Below are 22,829 nucleotides of genomic sequence, written 5' to 3'. Positions count from 1 at the left end.
ACATTGATCATACCTCAGAGAGAATTATCAGTTGTCTCATGCTCTGATTTCAGTTTTAACTTTCAGTTTTTGTACCAGCGATCAAGATCATGACCAAGATCATGACCACGCAAACTCACGACCTTGCACCTGCCAGACAGGCACTTACACCCCTGAGCTAAATCCTCAGGCCCCTTTAGTTTTAACAATTTCAACCAAATATGTACCATTACATGAATTTAAAATGTTGCAAACCTGTCATTCAGAAGTAAGAAAGAGAATTCTAGTCAGAAGTAATACCATGAATAGAATAACAACAGGGGAGTGAGTTGAAAATGTCTACTTCATAAATTCCTCTTGTACTGGTTTTAAGGAGATGAGAACCTGTATTTCTGCCATATTTTCTTCCCTTTTGGCATTTTTGAAATGCTGACAAAAACTGCAATAATTCCCTCTGTATAAGAAACAGCTTTTGAAACAGTGTTTTCCAAGATACACATGAAGATATAAATTTTTAAAAAATTGTTATCTATGTTTTGTTTTTTCTTATCTCTTAGAACTGATAGCATGAAAGGCTAAAATAAAAGCAGTCTACACAGTAAATGTAGTTATGTATGGAAAATTATCCTATGAAATAATTATGTTTTTCTTTTCTCCTGTACATGTTGAGGATTGAACTCAGTATCTATATATCTTGCTACTTGAGAACTATATATATTTTACATATATATGTATATATAATGTATTTATCAATTTATTTAATGCTGGAGATTTACCCAGAGCCTAGCACATGTTAAATATAAAATTTAACATTGAGGTGTACTTTCAGATAGAGAAATAATTTTATGATCGACACTCAGATACAAGAGATGCTGTGAATACACATATAAAAAGAACAAACTATAAGAGCTATGATTATACATTTGACATGATGGATATAATTACAATATAGGAAGTAAAGATATATTGATACAGGAAGTGATTTAACATAGTCTGCTTTCAGAAAAAATTTTCTTGATGATAAAAATGAATTTAATGAACATTTACCTCAGAAAAGTACTACTGAAAGGAACTAAAATCAAGGGAATTTCTAAGGAGAAGCTTATAGCTATAAAATCTATTATTTAAATTAAAAATTTCTCCAAAACAATGTGAATGAAAAAAGTAAAAGGGGAGAATTTTTACTTTTTCTAGTTTATATTCATTGGTCTTTATGAATTATACAGTTTAGTACAGATATCTAATTTTTATTTAGTTTAAAATATTTGAATCAGTTTGTAGTGTTGTTACCTTTTGTGTTTCGTCAATGTTTTATTGAGGTAATTTTGATCAGCAAGTTTTTATTTCCATTTCCTGTATTTTTCTCATAGATTTTCATATATATGGAAAATAGTTTTTGTGAATATAGACATTTGGGGTACTTAGTTGGATTTCTGTGTCTGCACTGTCCCCTTCTGTCAAAATAGAGTGATGCAGCCTCTTAAGTGGATGGCTGTGTGTGTGTGTGTGTGTGTGTGTGTGTGTGTGTGTGTGTGTGAAAGAGAGAGAGAGAGAGAGAGAGAGAGAGAGAGAGAAACAGAAACAGAGACAGAGACAGAGACAGAGACACAGAGAGAGTACCTAGAATCAGCCTACGACTCTCTCTCCTACACACTGCTGTTTTTCCTTCTTTACTGATCTCCCTTTCTTCATACTTTCTTTCTTCTCCCCAGAAACGTTATCTTTCCAACACTGACTCCTAGAGTCCAGAGTCTACTTTTATTTTCCATTCTTCAGTCCAGGAATCTGATTTATCATGATTTCTTTCTGGAATTTTCACCAGAACTGTGGTCCTCCTGTTTCTCAATAGTCCCCAGTTTATCTGCAGCTCTACAGCTCTGTAAGGTACTAGTGGTGGAATCCAGAAATAACTGTACCACAAATCAACTATTTTCTTTCTTACTTGTAATTTGAAGTTTTAGTTTTAATCAGGCACCTATTTATGCCAAAAAAGCATGACTTTGTGTGTGTGTGTGTTCCCATGACCTATGTAAATTTAAGATTTCTTTAAGCAATCAGGATTTTTGCAACTTGCATTTCCTCTCTTATGTACTTTCTGTCAATTTCTGAAAGCATAAAGGGAAACGGTGACTATTGTTGCATTTATTTTCATTAATCTTGACTTAGTTGTCACAAACTTATGACAAGAACAACAACAAAAAGTCATAATGTTGTCAGTATCCTGCATTTCCACCAATGCAAATTCTTTTACTTTTTTATATCACAAATTATAGTCCCATCAATATCTCATACATTTCAGGGGTAAACAGTAATTATGCTGTCAAGAAGACATTTTTTAACATTAGAGAACTTGATTATCAAAGCAAAAAATGAAATAAATTGCAATAGACCAAGGGCTTCTCTCACAAATTTAATCATTTGGTTTATTTTTATATTTAGCTTTATAATACTGTTATAGTCAAAAGTTGTGTAGAAAACAATTAGAATCAGGTCACAGAATTTATAATACTATTTTATGATGGCCACCTGGAGGTAAACACAAGAAAGTGCAGGAAATCTGTCCACAACACTAAAAACCCAGAATATTCATCCAAGGGCCTGGATTCCACAGCAATGTCCTGCGTGAATCTAGATGAAGACCTGCAGCCCATGACAGTGTCTCCCACGAGTCCAACTGGAGGTCTAGAGCCCAAAAAGAATTCATGCCAGTCTGTTTTACAGATCTGCGTTGGGATGGCCCAAAGGACAGCAGTGGAAGCTAGAAAGTCTGTGCCAAAGAGATGAAGGGACTGTACCATTAGGCTGAGAGTCCTGCAGTGGAGCCAAGAAGTCACACTCAAAATAAGAACCAGGGCTGCCCTGAAAATTATCGCAGCCAGCCTCAGCAATGAGAAGGTCCCACGCTCCTGTGACAGTAACAGTCAAGCACACACCAGAAAGCAAACATGACAAGCTTCTCCTGGAGATCAAACAGCATACATCTTTCCCTCTGGAGCCAGGAAGTGATGCTCAGTGCAAGGAGCAGAGCTCCCCTAAAATGAACCACAGCCACTCTCCCCAGCAAGGTTCCAAGCTCCTCTGATGATAATGGCTAAACTCACATTGGGGAAGCTAGTCATGACAAGCTCCTCTAGGAATCAATGGCTTGAAACAACACTTAGGAGAGCCCACAATTCTCAGCTCTTGTTCTCTATGTCTCTATTGATGCTGCCAACTTTCCTTAGGTGGACTATCTACACTCAGCACCATGCTGATTTAATTCAGCTGGTGTTAAATTGATCACCAGTTTTTAATCCAAAAATGTATACTTAAAATCAGGAAATATGTTAACTGCAGTTTTGTTGTTCTTCTTGTATTTTAGGTATTTGGTGATTAGATACAAACTTTTCTATTTCTGAATAAAGAAGGCCACTGTAGTCTGGATAAACATTGCTTTAAGACAACCGTTCTCTTTGGACAGTATGGACAGTTTAGTGATAAGCCTCCCCAAAAGTACAAGAAGAGAAAGAAATGATAGGCAAGTGGGTCTACATCAAACTAAGAAACTTCTGCTCACCGAAGAAAACAGCATAGTGAAGGACAACTTACAGGGAGAAAATATTTGCAAATGTGTTAAGAAATTCACATGTAAAGTAGAAAAAGAAACCCAGCAACAAAACACCAAACAAAACAACAACAAAAATTTACAATGGGAAAAAGATTTACGTATATATTTTTCCATTAAAGACCTACATGTGGCCAACCGATACACAAACATATGCAAGCTCACTAATCCTCAAGGAAATGCAAGTCAAAGTCTTATGTGAGGTCACCCAACAATTGCTTAAATGGCTAACAGTAAAACAAAAAAAAAAAAAAAAAAAACACTGGAAATGATGTGAAGAAATTGAGACTGTGGTAGTTTCAAACTGAGAAGGGTCAGTTATTGACCTTCTCGTTGGATGGAAGAATTGACCAGGAGTTTCACAATTATTTCCTGAAGCCACTAATGAATTAATACAATTGATCTTAGTTAATGTATAAGAATTTCTTTCACAAAACTACAAGACAGAAATTTAAAAATAGACAAGAACATAAGGAATCCTAAAATATTTTGCAAGGTATACAAAGAGGAGTGCTAAATGCTATTGACCCTATTTACATATACTTGAATTCATATATTGCACAAATTCCTTTAACAAATCAATGTAGTTGAGGCAACTGAGTGGCCCAGTGTTTTTACATTCTTTCTGGAACTTGGTTTTTTAATCTGTAAAATAAAAATTGGGTTGGATAACTAGGCAACATGTCTCTACCAAAGAGTGCCTACCAAGTACAAGGTGAATATACTACCCTCATGTTTATCATGATGTTTTAATTTTGTATTTTTCTCATATAAAATTGTATAAAAATAAAAACATTGTCTTATCAAGTATGCTTATACTCCAGATCTGACAGACATTTAATTGCTTATTTCTGGTTGGTGTAGTGAAATTAAAATAAAAAATTATTTCTTTGTAATTAATGCCAATTACAATTCTTGTTCAATTGAATAAAATTACTGATATGTTGGAGATGATTCAATTAAATAATCCAAGTGACTCTACTATTGCTCACCTATCACATTTTTTCTGCATACATAATTTCTAAGATGTATAAACTCTCAAAAATCCTCCAAAAATAAAATCTTCTTAAAAATTCAGTAACGCAGTGAGAACAGATATCCTTTCTTCTGTTCATGACAATATCAATTTGTTCTCCATAATATTTCATAATGTAATCTACCAAGATTGTTAATTAATTCCTTTAGAAACTATTAACTGGTAAAATCGAGACTCTAAGCAATGTCCTTCTAGTTCTTCTTTGGCATTAACTGTGTTTGCCACTAATCATTGAGAACTTTTGCATCTATTTCATTAATGAATTCATTCTATAGTTTCATTGTTTATTGTGTCCTTATCCAGTTTTGGGATCAGTTTGATACTGGTTTTTTAGAATGAGTTGTGAAATGCTCTTCCCATATTTGCAAATTTGGAAATAGTTTGGAGAATAGTTTAGAATAGTTTGAAGAATTTTGGTGTTACTGCGTCTTTAGTAGTCTGACAGATTTCAGCAATGGGTCTCCCAGTCCTGATCTTTTCTTTGTTGGGAGTCTTTATTTATTACTACTTCAATGTCACTGGTTATTATGAGCTCTCTTTTCTCTAACAGAGAGCTACCTGCCCATCACATAGCTCCTGTATTCAAATCAGTTCTTCAGATTTGAATTCTTTGTCCTTTGAAGAATACCTGAATACGAAGATGCTCCCAGATTTCTCTTTCAGGATAATGTACTGATTTGCACAGATGCTGGGAATGCTACCTACTGACAGCTATCCCTCTTATGGGTCACTTGCTCAATGGACTGAGAGACACAGAGGTGTAAGATCCCAAGACTCAGCCAATTTGTGACTGTTATACAAAATATCCATTAATTTGGGTGAAGCCCAGTTCTAAGTTCATTATAGCTCATTGTGTCCAATATGTCATCCTCCTCCTTTCTTCCAATGTGTTTACCCTAACAATGCTTTCAGTACACTAACATCTGACTCAGGTGGTATTTTCCCAGGAAACTGACTTGAAATCTATTTAAAACACCTCAACGTGAGAACACTGTTATCCAAGGAACATGTTGCCTGTCCGTAGAATTCTACTGCAAAACTTCACAAGCCTGTGTTGTTTTCTGAATTCCATATTGTATATTGATGTGTTGTTAATCTTGATTGCCAATTTGACTACATTAAGAGACTTCTAAGAGGATAATTGTATTGCGAGGACACTAGTGTCATTGATGGAATAAATGATGAGTTTATAACTGAATGGGCTATTAGGAAGTGGGAGCTAGTTATAGGAAGTACTCATGACCTTGAGTACTGTCTGGGGTTCCTGGTCCCTTCAACTGTGGTGCTGTTCTCTGTGCTCTGCTTCCTGGCCACCATGAACCGAGTAGCTTTGCTCCACCACACCCCTCATCCATAATATTGCTGCTGCCTGGGACGTAGCTGAAAATGCACTGAAACTGAAAAGGAAGAACCATACAATAGAAATTGTTCTTTTCAAAACATTACTCTTTTGAAATTGACTCACTCTAACTGCTTTACTGCTTTGTAACTACTTACTTGACCCCTACAACTGAACATACAGGATTCCTGCTTGTATCTGTGTACCAAGCTTTATAAATTGATTACCATTGATCTACTCTTGTAACTGATGATCTCACCCCGGCTAGCTCATCAGAAGCACAGCGAGGCTGTTGTATCTCACTTTGTTCCTCCTTTGCATCTCCTGCTTGTGCGTCATACAGAAGTCCTAGACCATCAGAGACTGGGGCCTGATACTCTGGGAATAATGTCAATAAGTGCCCTTCAATGTAAAATAAATCTGTCTCCAAATCCTAGATTTCATTTCAGTGTTTCTGGTTGCCATTGCAAAATCTCTGAAACTTGAGCCTCTCCTGTTTTATATTACAGATGTCAAGTATGTGCCAAGCACCAAGAAGGATGATATAGAACCACTGAGCATTTTATTCACTGCTTTTTAGTGTTTCTAGTATAATGCTATCTTCCATGAAGTGATGTGTTATATTTATGCCATGCACTTCTTTGAGTAGGTACTGTTGAAATGAATATGAATATGGTAGAGTTTCCCAGCATAGAGTTCAACATTAAGATTTTTGAGTTTAAATTTTAGATCTGCTGTTACATCCTAAATCCTTAAAAAATTTAACTACTTACTATTAGTGGATCCAGGACCCACTTCCTATAACTAGCTCCCACTTCCTAATAGCCCATTCAGTTATAAACTCATCATTTATTCCATCAATGACGCTTGCTATTAATGGAGGTAGTATTAAAAACTGATATTACAACCTGCACAAGTTATCTTTAGCACAAGATTAACTACTACGTATGAATCACTTATAGCATCTAACACAGAGTAAATGTTATTTATGTACTATTATTTACTTTTTCCTTAATATCTTTAGGTTTGAAACACATCTAATTTTTGATATTTTTAGATTGAACAGGAAAAAAATTACATAATGGTAGTGGTTTTTTTGTAGTGGGCATCTATGTAACAATAACAGAATGAAAAAATAAACTGAAAGTAACAAAAAACAGAAAAGGAAGTAGGTTAAAGTGATAAAGAGGTTAATGGGCTGTCTATGAACATCATGTATTTCAGTCACCAAAATCTATATATTTTACTGTCATCATTTGTAGCATGAATACTTTAAAATTTCATAGAACTTCACAGCTTACAAGGAACTTAAATTTTTCCTGCTTAACTGAGGCAATACCAATCTAATACACTCACTCACTGTGTTATTCTAAAGTAGTCTTCTAAACATTCAAACATAAGGTAGTATTTAATCCCCCAGAAACTATTACAGTTATTATGTCATCTGTCTTATTAATTAGGAAACACTATACTGGAGAAGAAAATTGGACCCAAATCCTATTCTAGAATACCCTTTCCAGGAAAAATGTCACTAAGACAAGAACAGAGTTTAAACTCCTTCTTGATATACTTAAAAATCTACTAGAAATACTTGTGCAAATGACTTGGAAAATAAATGACTTCAAAAATTTGTTTTCATTAAATTTTACTTTTTAAATTTTCTGCCTTTGTTTCCACTGATAGATTTATACCGTTACCATACTTTATATGACTTGAATCATTTATGATGTGTTTCTCATTGCATTTTTTGAAGGTTTGCATCCATATATCCCAGTTCTAAGTGAACATGTAAATACATTTTAAAGCATAGAAACGATCTGAAGAGTCTAAACATTCATGGCAAGTAATACATTTATTTGTTCAATTATATAATTCTAGCAAAATAACCAAGTTCTTAAATTTCTAACTTTGAGAGGCTGCATCAATCTAAATCTTATATTCTGTCTCTTTCTGTCTCAAACTCATAGTTTACTCCATGAACAAAAAAAGTTTCAAATTAAAAGAGATAATAGGAACAAGAATGATAGGTGAATTTCAGCTCTTCCTTAGCAATCTTCTGAGTTTGTAGCATAAGCAGACTTCTCACACAGGCACGAGGAGGGTGCACTGCAGCTCTCAATGCCAATCTTCTGCTTATGCAAAAAGACACACTTCCCCTGGGAATCCACACTTGGTTCTGGCAGATTCCTGAGCAATTAGAAAACAAGATCCATTAGTCAATCATGTGTTAAAATGAAATGGCCTAACCTTAGAACTTCTAATGAAATCTGTTTATACCATGGGCTGTGAGGAGGGTAAAAATTCTTCTCCCTCTTAGGTGTTTGTAGAAGAAATAACAACCAGTTTTATAGAGTATGGTACTGATATGTAAGTAAAAAAAATACACTTGTGTAGAGGAAGAGGCTCAATTGGCTGAAACAGTTTAACATTAACTTTCAAGATGAAATAAATGTATGTAAAAGTAAATTAGAATGCAAGTGAGCTTGCTAGAAGCCACTTAACTTTTCATGTATAAGTACAGATAAAAATGGTATGTTTTACTTAAAAATGCATTTCATCAGACATAAAGGTCAGACAAACAATAATGAACTTTAGAAAAAAAAATATATATATATATATGTAAAATATGTTGGCACAACCTCCTGTGATACACGCTTCAATGTAAAAAAAATTATCACTCAGGGAGATACCACAGAGAAGATGCTGGTAAGTATTCTGATTGAATTTTCCATGACTGGAGATCTGAGGTTTGAGGTCAACATCAACAAGACAACCTCTCAACACTAGCACAAAACTGTTTCTGTGACATAGTTTCTGATAAAGGTAAATTTTTCTGCTCAACTATTAAGCACACAATATATTTCATTCCAAAGTGCCAGGGGAATATGAAAAAGAAAAATTATGAATTATTAGTAAATAAAAACTGTCAAAATACTTTATACGATCCTAATTTATTGGTTTCTGAGGATTCTATATCCTAAACGTTGCACAAAGTTTGAAGGGTAAGAGATCTACCCACAACAAAATTCCAGTAAGTAAAATCATTACTATGAATGTAAAGTAAGGCCGGATGTGGTGGCTCACCCCTGTAATCCCAGCACTCAGGAGGCTGAGGCAGGAGGATCATTGAGAATTCGAAACCAGCCTGGGCTACAAAGTAAGCTCAAGGCCAGCCTGAACTGCATAGTGAGACCCTGTCTCAAAAAGACAAAAAAAAAAACAACAAAGTAAAAGTAGACTCATAACTTGATATATAGTACAGGCAAGTCCAGAAAAATATCCCAGTATGTTTATATAAAATATTCACACACATTTTGAAGTATTTAAATTACATTAGGTCGATGTAAATTATTTAAATAGTCTGTTAAATATTACAAATAAACATTAAACTTTAATGAGTTATAAAATATGACTACAAGTAAAGCAAAATAAATCATTTAAACAATAATCTGCATTATTTAGTTGGTATATGTAAATATATATATAGGAAAAGAGAGACAGTGAGAATTATGTCTGCATATGCATACACAAGTGTATACAGTATCTCAAATTTTCCTCTCATGTCCGAAAATAAATTTTAAATGAATAAAGACAATTTCAGTCAGTAAAATGTTAAATATTTATTCATGTAATGAAGATAAAAAGACTTAAAAAATAAAATAGTAAAGAAAAATGGCAAATCTTCAGGAAAAACAAGTTATATTTTAACATAACAAGAAATTTATGCCCGGAACTAAAACATACATAAGAAAAACAGGTAATAGTTTGTCTACAGCTTACAGGATAAATGTCGCTAGAAGCATTAAAAGAATATTAAATAAAAGCACAAGACAAAAAAGTAAGCTATCAAAATTGCCTAATCTTTGAAACAATATCTAAAACTGATGAAACTATTTGCTATGTTTTTTCCTATAATTATTTAACACTGTTTCTGGAGGTCAAATATCTAGTTAAAACTCATTTAAATATCTAGTTAAATATCTGAGTTTAAATATCTAGTTAAAACTCATTTAAAGCAGTCCAAGTAATTGGCTGGGGAAAAACAATTTGTGCTCCATATAGAAAGATGTTAATCTCAACATATTCAATACCAAAATTACATTCAATCAAGCCAATTAACAATAAAAGTGTATTACCATTAGAGTCACGTCAAGAGATATTGTATCCACATATTATGAAATATCTAAATGACTTCAGGATTTATAATTATAATCACAATACATTATAATCAGGATTATATTATAATCACAATATTATACGAAATAACAGGAGCAAGCCATGAAAATTCTGACCTCAGGAATCTTCTCTATACTCCCTGATTTATAAACAAAAGGACACTAGGATACCGAGAAAGGAGTAAAGAATATCCGACCAGACACTCACAGGCCAAGTGAAGGAGAGGAGCCGTCCCCCCATTTCCACTGGTTCTCCTCCTCCTTATAAGACAGGCCAAGCCAAGTACGATTTCCTGAAAGTAATTTCATGATGTTCTGCATGAAGACAGAATACATGAAGTTCCTTATTAATAGAGCATAAGAAGTGACAAGTATGAATTTGTGCCAAGAAATGAAAGAATCATAAAAGAACAGCCATCTATTTAAGCTCTCTGATAAATGAGACATCAAAAACAATATTTATTACTTTAGTGTCTGTCTATTTTTCAAACCACAATTTCAGTACAGAGAAGGATGCAGACAGCTAATGGAAGGATTCACATCAAGGGCACTACACCACAGCATGAATTACTTTTCTTAATTCCTTCATGATTTATTCAACTCTATCCTTCAATCTTGAGATGTACAACTGGGCGATGATCCCTGCTTTGGAGAGATTTGGGGCAAATAAAATTAAGCTACATACATGGAAATTATATGGCATATAAGGAAACATTCTTTGAAAGGTTAGAGTGGGGAAAAGGGGCCTAAAAATACAAAGGAGGGTATCTGAGAAGATGTGCAGGTGGTGATTTTTGACTAGGACGATTGGGAAGTCCTTATCACTAAGAGTGTGCTCACTAAGTAGGTACTTAAGGTGTGTCTTCAAGTGAGCAGTGAGCAATGGTTCTATATGAGGAAATGCTGAATGCAGAATGCTCTACAATGCAAAAGTCCTACAGCAAGAGATAACTGGGTGAAAGGAATAAAAACCTTGCTGAAGTAGGGACATCCAGAAACACCATACACAATGATGCAAGAAGATCCTTTTCAAAGCTGCCAATGAGGCTTTCTGTATAGTTCCTACTCAATGTTCATATCACAGATGTAAAGAAGAAAGTCAACTTTACCATCAACATACTCCTCTCAGACTCCAAAAATGTACCATTTGAAGAAACACAAAGATCTGAGCAGTTTAGCCAGGAAACCATTTCTACAGTTTGATAGTAGCAGCGGTCTCTGTACTGCAGCCGGTGGTGGGGAGGATGTGCACACATGTGTCCTGGGGAAAGAGTGTTTGTAATAGAACCCACAGAACCTCACACACGAAGCCTTCATGCTTCACAGCCTTCCCACTTGAAAGAATGGAACTGATGAAAAGAATCGGTACCAGCTCAAAACACTCTCACTTGCAGATTACCTTCTTTGGCTGATAGTTCTTGCACAGCCTCAGTGAGATAAGCGTTCTGTTTTTGGATCCTCTCGAGGATTTCTGTAGGAAACAGAATCAGATGAAAATGCCATTGCATCTGATTTATATGCTATTTCAAAAGCTACATAAAGATAGTAATCAAGTGCTAAAACTTGCATTTTTGTTCAAGTCACTTTTCCTGCTGAATTAGTTGGCTGAAACATTTGATTATTAAGATATTAGCTTTTTAACTAGAGTAACTATTGAAGAATTCTGAATTTCTTGTTTCAATTGTTCATCATTTGCTTAGTCTCTCAAAGCCAAAGAGAATATGTTAATGCAAGGCTTTTATAAAATATTCATCATGAGCATAAACTGTTTTTATATTATGCTTTACCTAGTATGAAGAAGTATGATTATATTGGTATTTTAAACTCTTCTTAAAGAGGAACATAAATACTGTGAAATTATCATTTTTCAGGTACTTAAGTTCTGTTTCTGGGTTTCTTGAATATCTTGTATAAACTGCAATAGGATGTTCTGACACACTGGTTTATTTTTAGGCCATAAGATGTCCTGAAAACTTCCCAAGTGTAGGACTCATATTGTTGATTACCAGTCTAGTACCTGGATGCATTGTACATTGAATAAATGTGAATCAGTGATTATATGTGAAAATTAGTTAACTTAGAAAACTATGTTGACAATGAATTAGTTTTTTATAAACTCATTGCATTTCATAAGCTGGCATACTACATGATGAGATCAAAAAATAAGACTGTTTATATTTTTAAAAAATTTTCCACAGTAAAAGACACTTTGCTATGGAACATCCTTCCCCAAAACTTATTCTCTTTCACTTTAGACACATTTTCCCCATTTTTTTTGTTACTGCTTGAAGCAGTTCTGGAAATCTATGGCCTTGCCTTTAGTTGGGCCATCGGGAATAAGCCTAACATCCTCAATTAATTCAACAACTTGAATTAATTCAAAACATTTAGCTGTCATGGTCATTTTGACTTTCAGGAAGAACCAGAAGTTGCATAGTGACAGAGCCAAGAAATAAAACAGATGAGGACACAACATAACATTTTTGTGAGCCTACTTTTCTGTTCGATGGCACTTAGTAGGAGCATTCACCATACTTTTTATCATATTCTCTAAAGACACTCACAAAAGAGGAGTTCCAGAATTGCTTCAGAAAATGGGAAGAAAGATAGGATAAGTGTGTTGAGTGAGTGTGTTAAAAGGCAGATCATTTGTAGGGGGATTAATGGCAATGTGTCTTTCACTGTAATTTTTTTTACAATTTAAACATTCTTTGCATATTTTGACCACAGCTCAAAAAGCACCCAAAAACCTACCAAAACTATCATGCTGCTATATTATAATGCTCCCTCTTGAATAAAATCACTATATTTACCTTAGCTCTGCAAGAAACAAAACAATCTAGCACTCTGTAGAGATAGTTTTTCCCAGCTCTAATATTACCTTTATTTTGGTTGGCAACATTTTGGACCTGAGGAAATATTTCTGCTTTGATTTGGAAATAATCAATCCATTGATTAAGACTCTTCATCTTTTTCTCTGATGCCTGAACACTTTGAAAGTCTAAGAACAAACGTTCAAAACATGAATCAAATACATGCTCTATTATGAAACAGTGGCTTTAAGTGTGTTTTCAGTTATTCAATAATATTCCTAAAATTCGTATCTTAAACTGAAGTATCACCTTTAAATAAAGTTCAACATATGTGTTCCTAGTAGGACAATTGTTCAATTGACAATATCAGCAACAACAACTAGGTGCTTGAACAAGCTTTGTTATCAAGAGTGTTTAAGTTAATGCTTGTAATTTTATTCTCTAATCAAAATTTTAGAATTTTAAGTTTCTAACTAATATTATCACTAAGCAGATAATTTTATTACAGATAAAATATTTTATAGATACATTTTATAATGCAGAGGACACTGACATTTAGAAAAAGATTATAAGAAACATTTTATCTGAAAAGTAATTATAGTTGCAAGTTCATTAAGCTAAATTCCTTATTCAATTATAATTTTCAAAATAAATCACTCATTACAGTCAATATACCTAGAGAAATGACAATCACATAACCTGACTCAGTAAAATGTGAAGTTGTTAAGAGCTCATAAGATTAAGATCATTCATTCCGTGGGATTTTTTACTATTCTCTCTTTAGCATGGCAATAAAACATATACCAAAAGGATTGCCTGATATGTGTTTAAAGAAATATGATAACCTGACAGAAGCAATCTATTCCTTTTTTCCCTCAATTAATCAGACTTACACTGATAACCAAAGAAACCACACAATATCAAAAGCAGCAGGCTGAAGATACCCAGGATCACAGGAAATATTCCACATACGGAGTAGGACAAAGAAGGAGCTGAGAAATAGAAACAATGTTAAATGAAAAGTTGCATGAGCTCTTGTCATTTGAAACATTAATATCAACTGTGCATCTTATATTATTCTCAAAATGCTCTGAATTTTTAAAAAGATAATATCCAATGTGTGTATTCATGTTATCTACCAGACTAAATGAACAAAAAAATACTTAAGAGTGTGGATAGAAAAGATTTAGTGTATTAGATGTGTTAGTTTCTGGCGAGGCCATTCACTGTGTAGCTCAGACTGGTCTTGAGCTCACTACATAGCCTAGGCTGGCTGCAAATACAGCAATCCTCCAGCCTCAGTCTCCTAAATTCTGGGATTATAAGCACAGGCCACCAAGCCTGGAAGCTCTGCTATCTTTGATAGATTGCCTTATAAAATTGCCTTCGGCTGGCATCAGAAAACTTAGATTTGAAGAAAGTTTCCATCACCAAAGAGTGCCTTCCCATAAGCACACTCTTTGTACAAGTGGTGCTCTATATATTGGATACCTGCCTTCCTTCTGGAAATCTAGAATTGCTATATGCCAGCTAAAAGCTGCCTAGGTGATCAGCACACACTAAAGATACTGTACACTCAACCTCTAATGAGTTCCTTGATTTCACAGCAGTTTTCTAACTCTTTGCTGGGGATTTAGCGGGGCTTCCATGACACTGCTGGGCAAAGCCCAGAGATGTTGGTGCCTGGTCTCTCCACACTTCACTGCTCTGACCATTTTCCTTTGATGATTTGTTTGTTATCTTTTCCCTATCATAAATCTTAGAGCTGAGTAACTTATATACTGAGTTCTTTAAAGCTTCCTACTGAATCAGCAAATCAGAGCATGATCTTGCTGATCTTTAACACATGCAAAAATATCACATGCAAGCTGTTAGTAAATTTCCTTAAATACCAGTTACAAAACGTTGGTTCAGATTACATTATCCTCATTAATGTGATCTAATAAGGAAATGTTTAATTTTTCTAATAAAAATAAATTATTTCTCTATGCTTAACTACCAGCATTCTTGCCTCAGAAAGTATTCAACTAGAGGATTTTTGCATTTAGGTTCATCAACATGTATAAATTTTAATTCTATAAAAATAAAATGTTCCATCCCCACATTCCACCTAGAAATTAAACTCTCACAGCAATGTTCATATTCTTTTTATTCATATATTTATTTCCCTCCTGAATATATTTGTACACTCTAATACAGAATTATTTTCTTATGGAAGAATTGTACATATTTTTAAAGAATTGCACATTTGAAACAAAGCAAAGCTTCCATGAAAGAAAATGCAATGTCAAAATCGAACCTAATGTCAAAAATATTTCAAAATTTTCTTCAGCAAATACAAGGTTATAATACAACTATAAAATATGCTATAACCCAGTGATTATAATCAAGACAATTTGTTTGACCAGCGGACAGCTGTGAATACCTGGGAATGTCTGCTATCATAACTGAGGAACAAGTGATAGTGTCATTTGGGGTGAAAGCAAGGTCACTTTTAAACACCCTGAAATAACAGGAAAGTCGTCCACAGCAAAGAATCACCTGGCCCAATATGTCTGCAGTACTGACATTAAGAAGGCCTACTCTAAATTTTACTAACTTTATGATCAAAAGAGCAGCCAAGATGTAGCATGTTTCCTTTGTATTTCCTTTTTCATAAACTTGCTGAATTTTAAACCTTGTTCATGTTGTCCCTCGGGTTCATAGAAGGAAGCAAGCTTAAACCTGGTCCAGTAGCTCTTCAACATCTTAATTTATGAAAGTTTCAAACCCATCTATGGCAAGAAATGTTGTTGTCTTTCTTCTATGTATGTTTTGAAATCTAGACTTTGTCTAAATATAAAAATCCAAATAGCATCAACTAGATACACTAGTAAATACAAGTAACTTGGCTGTCCTATTGACAAGAAAGAACAATAGTGAATTAAATCTGTTATGTATACTTTACCATGCTCATTGGCTCTTTTAGGAATTGGTTGCCATTCATCCTCTGGAGGAAGAGGAGGAGGGAGGTCAGGGGGCAACACTTCCAAGTCTACAGTGGAGGTCATCTCTGTCATTTCTTTTAGCACAGAAAATATAGGATTAATGTAAAATCTCATAAAACAAGTTAAATCAAAATTAGATTTAAAACATTCAAAAATCACTAAAACTTTAAGAGCAACAGTGGCACGAAAATTTGACAAAAGACACTCAAGTCACATTTCACCCCAATAGCCCATCAGATACCTCTAAAATTAATTATATTGACTGGTTACACTTCTGATACAGCCAGGAATAATTTTCTTTCTAATTAAACATGAAATAAATTTTTCAGGTACATTTGGAAAGTATTACAGAGAAGATATTGAGATAGTTGTCCTAACATAACCAACAGTGATGATAGACAAAAATAACTATGCTTTTCACTGTTACCAAAATAACATATAACATACAAATTAACAAAAAAGATACCTGGAGGTTCCTCAAAATCCGAAGAATTTGACATTATGGACTTATATTTTTGAGGATCTCTTTGTCCCAATGGTGTAGAAGTGTCCACACAGCTATTGGCAGGTGACTGAAGTGGTATTTCTGCCTCCTGACCCCTAGAGTTCAAGAGCAACACAGGTAACCTCAAGCGGGCAGCTACTTATAGTTGTACACTACTAATTCTCTTTGATGAAAACCACAAAGAAACTGTGAATTGATAGCTAGAACCTGTTTCTAATAAGCTTTCAAACATGAAAAGAAGACTTCTGATAGCACTTGATTTGCACATGATCTTCTCCATTGCTCTAAAAATGCAAACTGAATTAGAAAGGTGTGCTATTGTCAAAAAACAAAAATAAAACAACGTAGGCTGATAATTTTTATAAACAAATATGCATGAGTGGGAGACAGAAAAGGCTATGGAAATGAAAAGACTGGTAACCAGAGTAACAAGGAAAGAAATAATATTGAAAATGACAGCTAACTTGTTAATTAAAGGCAGACTTAAGTGACAACCTATGAAATGACATTTCTGGGTAGAAATCAGTATTAAAATCTACATAGATATTGATAGTTTGACCTCGGGCTACTTGGTAACAACACTTTTTAAAGTCAAAGTAAGTTCTATTCATAGATGTATGGCTGGGTAACCACTAAAACTCTAGATATTTGTTATTCACTTGGTTTACATCAACAAGACTCAATATTTGCACATATATAAATAGATAGAGTATATGGACAAAAATGGACATGAGACATTCTCATTTGTGTCACAACCGCATAAAAATTAATGTGTATCTCAGCCAGCTTGGTTGAAACCACACAGGATGCCTCAGGTTCAAGCCCCTTTCCATCCGTCCATGTCTAGTTCCGATCACTGGTCTTACAAGTAATCCTAAAAGTACATCACATTAAATGGTAATTTAATGTCTGAAAGAAGGGCAAGACTGATCGATTAGAATGAATTCTATATCTGTAATATTAACTGTAAGACCTCAATGGAGGCATGAATAAAGAGAGCAGAATTTTAATTTAAAAATATCTCAATTTATTGTTTTTCTGACTAATTTTAGTTCATTTTTATATTGTAATTTCTGGCTCAGAATTTAAAATCTGATTTCAATGTATTAAAATTACCATAGGCCAGGATTCAGATGATTCTTAAAGGTTGAAAAATATTGGTTGCTATTTTTGACTGTCACTTATAAGAGTAAAATATGGCTAATTATATATGGACATATATACGATCTTATTTCTAAATCCATATGTTCTATTGCAATTAAAAGATTTTATTGTTCTAAAATAACTTTTCTATAGCCTTGGGGTAAGATTAATACTGTCTCCATTTGGGTGGCTATATGTCAAAGATAATTCTTTAGTTAATGAGATAGAAGGAAAGCTCTATATGACTTGTGATTTAGGAGCAAAAGGAAAGTTGCATAGCAATGTGCATTAATAATACCACAGAAAGGAAAACAAAGAAAGAAGAGAGTAAAACAACACAACAAAAAAGAAACAAACTATACAAATGTGCTTAAATAATTCAAAGATATGTGAGATTATATGCATTGATCATAGGTAGGAAGAATGAACTACGGAATGTACAAAAAGATGGTTAATATTTTCTTGGTTGTTAAATGTCATATTATATGCATATATTGTATTTATTATGTTTTTAGGGGACTTCCAGGAAAATGGCAGAGCAGTAAGGAGCAGAGAAAAAAGCCTCTCTCAGAGTCATTGACCTGACACTTGAATATAGCATCGTGAGGAAGCCAAGAAAGAAGGAAGTGGGTCCCCTGGTCTCAGGAAAAGGCTGAAGTGTGAATGGAAGAATGCAGAGAAAATAAAAAGAAAAACTTCAGTGAAGAAGAAGGCACCTTCACCCAGAGCTGGACTCACTGAGCGAGAGGAGCTGTTGGAACCTGGGGATGCAGGGTCATGGGGACAGTAGTGGCTGGTGACCCCAAAGGTCTCTCCAGAGAGATACTGCAGTGGAGGGGAACAGCAGACTGGAGGACTGAATTGGCTGGTTGTGAGTGCAGAGGACTCAGTTCTTCCACAGAAGGGAGTAATTGGCCAGGAGCCATTTTGGAGTTAGGCTGGATAAACCCAGAACCAAAACAGCTGCCGGCTTCCTCCAGCAGCTCCCAGCTGAGTTCAGACCTATGGAAATTTCATGGACTGTGGCAAATGCAATAAGTCTAGTCTTGGTTCTAGTCAGGCATACTAAGATTGTCTACCTCTCCACCATAAATCAAATGCTGGCTAGTTGGTATAGAGTGGCATGATTCAGGACTCTGTCCCCACAGGCTGTCTAGAATTAAACCCGAGTGAATCCTGGAAGTGGACTGTTTTTTCTTTTCTTGAATCCTGGAAGAGGACTGCTTGGGGTTTTTTTCTTGTTTATTTGTTTGTTTTGTTTTGTTTTGTTTGTTTTTTTATTTCTCTTTCTCCTTCATTGTTTTTACATGAGTATGAAACTGGTTCCTAAACTCCTTGTGGCTGTGGTTCTGTTCTGTCCTTCCTTTTATCCCTTCCATCTGTCTTTTCCATCAGTCTTATGCACCAGTTTCCCTAGGTCACAGGATCTATCTCTGTCTCCCAACCTCACTTGTAATCTCTTTCTCTTTTTCTACTTCTCTATTTTCTTCTTAATCTATTTTAAATTTTAATCCCAAGTGCAAAATTGACACATTACAGACTTATATATTGCATATAATTATCTGGTTTGTTTTACATTTTGTTGTATAATCACAAATGTGGTTCAAATAGTTAAAAGTTACAAATTAAAAAATTAAAGGTTAGCTCAGTTTGTTGTTTCATAGGCTGTGTTTGATGCTACTGGTATCACTACATCAAAAATTGACATAATTATTCTAAACAACTGTTAGTTCTGAAAATCCATGATTGAGATTCACTAAGGCTCACAGAAAATACTGCGGTACAGTGCCAAAGAGCAGGGACTAGGCCAAATGAGCAACAACTTCTCATCTCCAACAAACTGAAGAGGTAAATCTTCCAACAGACTCAAAACTCAAAACCGAGCTATGCCTTTAAGATACCCAGAGAAACAATCATCACCTAAGGGTCCTAAATACTACCAATAAAACAACCCATCATAAGTAACTTACAAGCGTCACCCCAGGAATTAAACTAAGAAAAGAAATGAAATGAGAAGACACTTTAAATGAGATGCAATCCCAGACATCCAGTTCACCAAAGGCAAACCCAGGGGGCAATGAGGTGGGACAATTTGAAAGCCCCCTACCAGATCTCTCTGAGGTGGTAACAACAAAGCAGTTGAATGAGGCTCTGGAAAAGATGAAATAAGAAATAATCTCTCAGATAACTACAAAGACTAAAAAGTACACACCATGCTTAGTAATGTTAGAGCAGGTGCAGACCAAAAAAAAAATACCAGACAAGTTTAAGAAAATGATGGAAGTGCAGCATGGGAAAGAAATGAAATCCAAAAAGCAGATTCAAGCAGATATTCAGGGCAATAAAACTCCACTGAAAATATATGAAACAGACTAGGCCAATGTGAGGACAGGATCTCAGATATTGAAGACAAGCTTGAAGTTAGTGACCAGGAAAAGAAAGATTTCTCAAAAGTAAGAAAGGACTATGAGAAATCAACCCATCAGTTGGTAAATGAGACAAAGAATAATAATTTAGGAGTAATAGGAGTCAATGAACAAGCAGGAGATACCACAAATGACATTAAAAATTGTTCACAGACATCATGACAGAAAACTTTTCTGGTAGAGAAAACTAATTTAACACACAGATAAATGAGGCATATAGAACAAGTTAGTAGTGATTAAAAAATAATCAACATCCAGGCATATCATAGTCTAGATTCCAGAAACTCAAGACAAGAATAGAACCCTAAAAGTCATTAGAGAAAAAAAAAACACATCACCTATGAAGGAAAGCCCGTCAGAATTACAGCTGAATCCACAGCACATACTGTCAAGTCAAGAACTTGGAATAAAGTACTCCAAGTTCTAAAGAAAAACAACTTTCAACCTAGAGTGATGCACACCAAAAAAAATCTTTCAAAATTGATGGAGAAATAAGATACTTAGCATGACAAAAACATCTGAGGAAATTTATGACCACCAAACCATCACTCCAAAACGTATTTGTTATGTTTTGAAAGAAATTCTAGTAAACAAAAGTAAAAGTAAACATAACTATCCAACATACGGCAGAACTAATGTTGTGGGTAAGTATTTATGTTAAGAACATTCCCCAAGTGTGATACTGCACACCTCTAATCCCCGCATTCAGGAAACTGATACAGGTGAGTTCACCATCAGCCTATAGGGCTACAAGTGAGCTTAAGGCTAGGCTAAACTATGTATTGAGACACCATTTAAAATGAAAACAAAAAGAATGTCATAGTAAAGTTACATGTGAGAACTCACTATTAGACAAATGTATGTGCATAAATGGGGAACTTACCAATTTTTTATTGAGTATGCATCCAATATAATCACTGGAATTAAGTATGCTTTATGACATACAGATATGTTCATGTAAATAAATCAATTGAATCAAAGTACCAGAAAAACAAAAATATAATTCAAAATTAGACAAGGATAGACAGAAAATTGAACTGCATATTTAAAGTGTTGTAGTAGTTTCCTCTGAGATGAGTATAGTTACTGAGTATATTTTTTATTCTCTGATGTAGCATTTAGTGCTTGCTTAGGGAGCACATACACTAAAATTCTATATAGTTTTTTGATTTCCAATAAATAGCATGCTCTACTTTCTAAGAACAGCAATGACATTTGGTCTTTAAGTTTCTTTGAAGGGTCATTGTTAAGAAAAATAAGGTATAATTTTCAATGTTTCCCATTAAATCTCGGAGAAGGTGGTCAAATTCTCCCACAAATCATACAGAAACTTTAAAGTAATTAATAACAAAATTAACATCTAATGACTGGGTTTTTGTTGTTGTTGTTGTTGTTGTTTATTTTTGTCTTTTTGAGACAGGGTCTTGCTATGCAGTTCAGGCTGGCCACAAGCTCATTTTGTAACACAGACTGGTCTCAAATTTGCAACAACCCTCCTGCCTCAACCTCCGTAATGTGAGATTAATGGCAGGTCATATAACATTATAAAAGAATTTACTAATCCATATCGTATTGAAAGTTAAAAACATACAGAACATAAATCTTTTCCTGTGATAATCTGTCACATGAAATAATATTTTTAAAGAATGACTGATATTGTTTCCAAAGCATGAAATTAGTGAGCTCTTTGAAATCTAAGTGTATGTTTTTTCTAAAGTATCATACTGTAGCCCAGAAAGCATCTCATTAAAAACTAAAAATTTTATGTTTATTGTGTACAACCTGATGTTGTGAAATATGTAGTAGCTGTAAAATGGCTGAAATAATTAAAATGCTGAAATCTCATATGTGCATCATTTTACATGGTGAAAACATAAAATTTACTCTTCTTTCAATTTACAAGAATATAATACATTGTTATCAACTAAATCTCCTACCTGAAATTTTACATTATTTCAACAATATCTCTCTAAAGAATCAATGAGCTCCTCCAAAATTCATATGTTGGTATTTAAACTCCAAAGAGATGGTAGGACATGGGGCCATGGGGAGGTGATTAGTCCAAAGGATCCTTACCTCAAAAATGGGATTAATACCTTCACAGAAGGCATTCTTGGTCTTACAATTTTTTCTGCCATATGATGATACAGAATTTTTCTCTCTTTGTTTGTCAGATGAAACCACAGCAAAAAGATGCTATGTTGAGAATAGGCCTTCACTGGACCCTAAATCTGCCAAGCTTGATCACTGGCTCCAGAGCTTCCTGAACCCAAAGAAAATATATTTCTGTTCTTTACATCAGAAAGAACGGCTATAGCTTATTGTGCAGTCTCAGGTATTCTGTAATTGCACCACAAGTGGGCCAAGACATTCCTTAACCTCTAAATAAATTTCAGAGGCAATTTTATTGTTTACTTAAAAACCTAATATCACCTTCTCCTTCAGCCTTTCCCACTTCATATGACAAACATGGATTTGCTTTTCAAATGCACTGTCTTGGATGTCTCACTAAAACTACTAGCAGTTTCATATAAAAATTCTTCTATAATCAAAAAATACTATGTTAGATTATCATATCCTCCTGGATTGTGTTATTCAAATAGGATTCTGCTCTGTAAATTAATTGACCTGAAATTCAGCAAATGTCTATGAGCCAAGACAACAACAAAACAAAAACAGTATGGCAGCAGAGGATTCATAGGCCACTTCTAAAGACAGCTATTGGGTATTGGTCTGTTCTAAATTGCTACAGCAAAATTTCTTAGTCTGGGTATCTTTATAAAGCAGAAAAATGGATTTAGCTCACAGTTCTGGATGTTCAA

At 34.4% G+C, this 22,829-nt stretch overlaps 1 protein-coding gene across 1 annotated transcript; it reads right to left on the bottom strand.

Moving 5' to 3' along the window:
* Positions 1–7,791: 7,791 nt before the first annotated feature.
* Positions 7,792–16,531, bottom strand: LOC134473631 (C-type lectin domain family 9 member A-like). Its single transcript, XM_063238599.1, has 8 exons — positions 16,400–16,531; positions 15,894–16,007; positions 13,840–13,938; positions 13,015–13,134; positions 11,533–11,604; positions 11,243–11,394; positions 10,342–10,448; positions 7,792–8,145 (listed from the first exon to the last, which is right to left on the bottom strand). Exons 1-8 carry the CDS (start codon positions 16,431–16,433, stop codon positions 8,004–8,006), a joined length of 840 nt encoding a protein of 279 aa, XP_063094669.1. The 5' UTR covers positions 16,434–16,531; the 3' UTR covers positions 7,792–8,003.
* Between the last annotated feature and the right edge of the window lie 6,298 nt (positions 16,532–22,829).

The sequence above is a fragment of the Cavia porcellus genome, unplaced genomic scaffold (assembly GCF_034190915.1).
Source record: "Cavia porcellus strain 051 isolate PalLab524CR breed Dunkin Hartley unplaced genomic scaffold, mCavPor4.1 scaffold_27, whole genome shotgun sequence".
Taxonomy (NCBI): Eukaryota; Metazoa; Chordata; class Mammalia; order Rodentia; family Caviidae; genus Cavia; species Cavia porcellus.
This window is presented reverse-complemented; position numbering and strand designations above follow the sequence as displayed.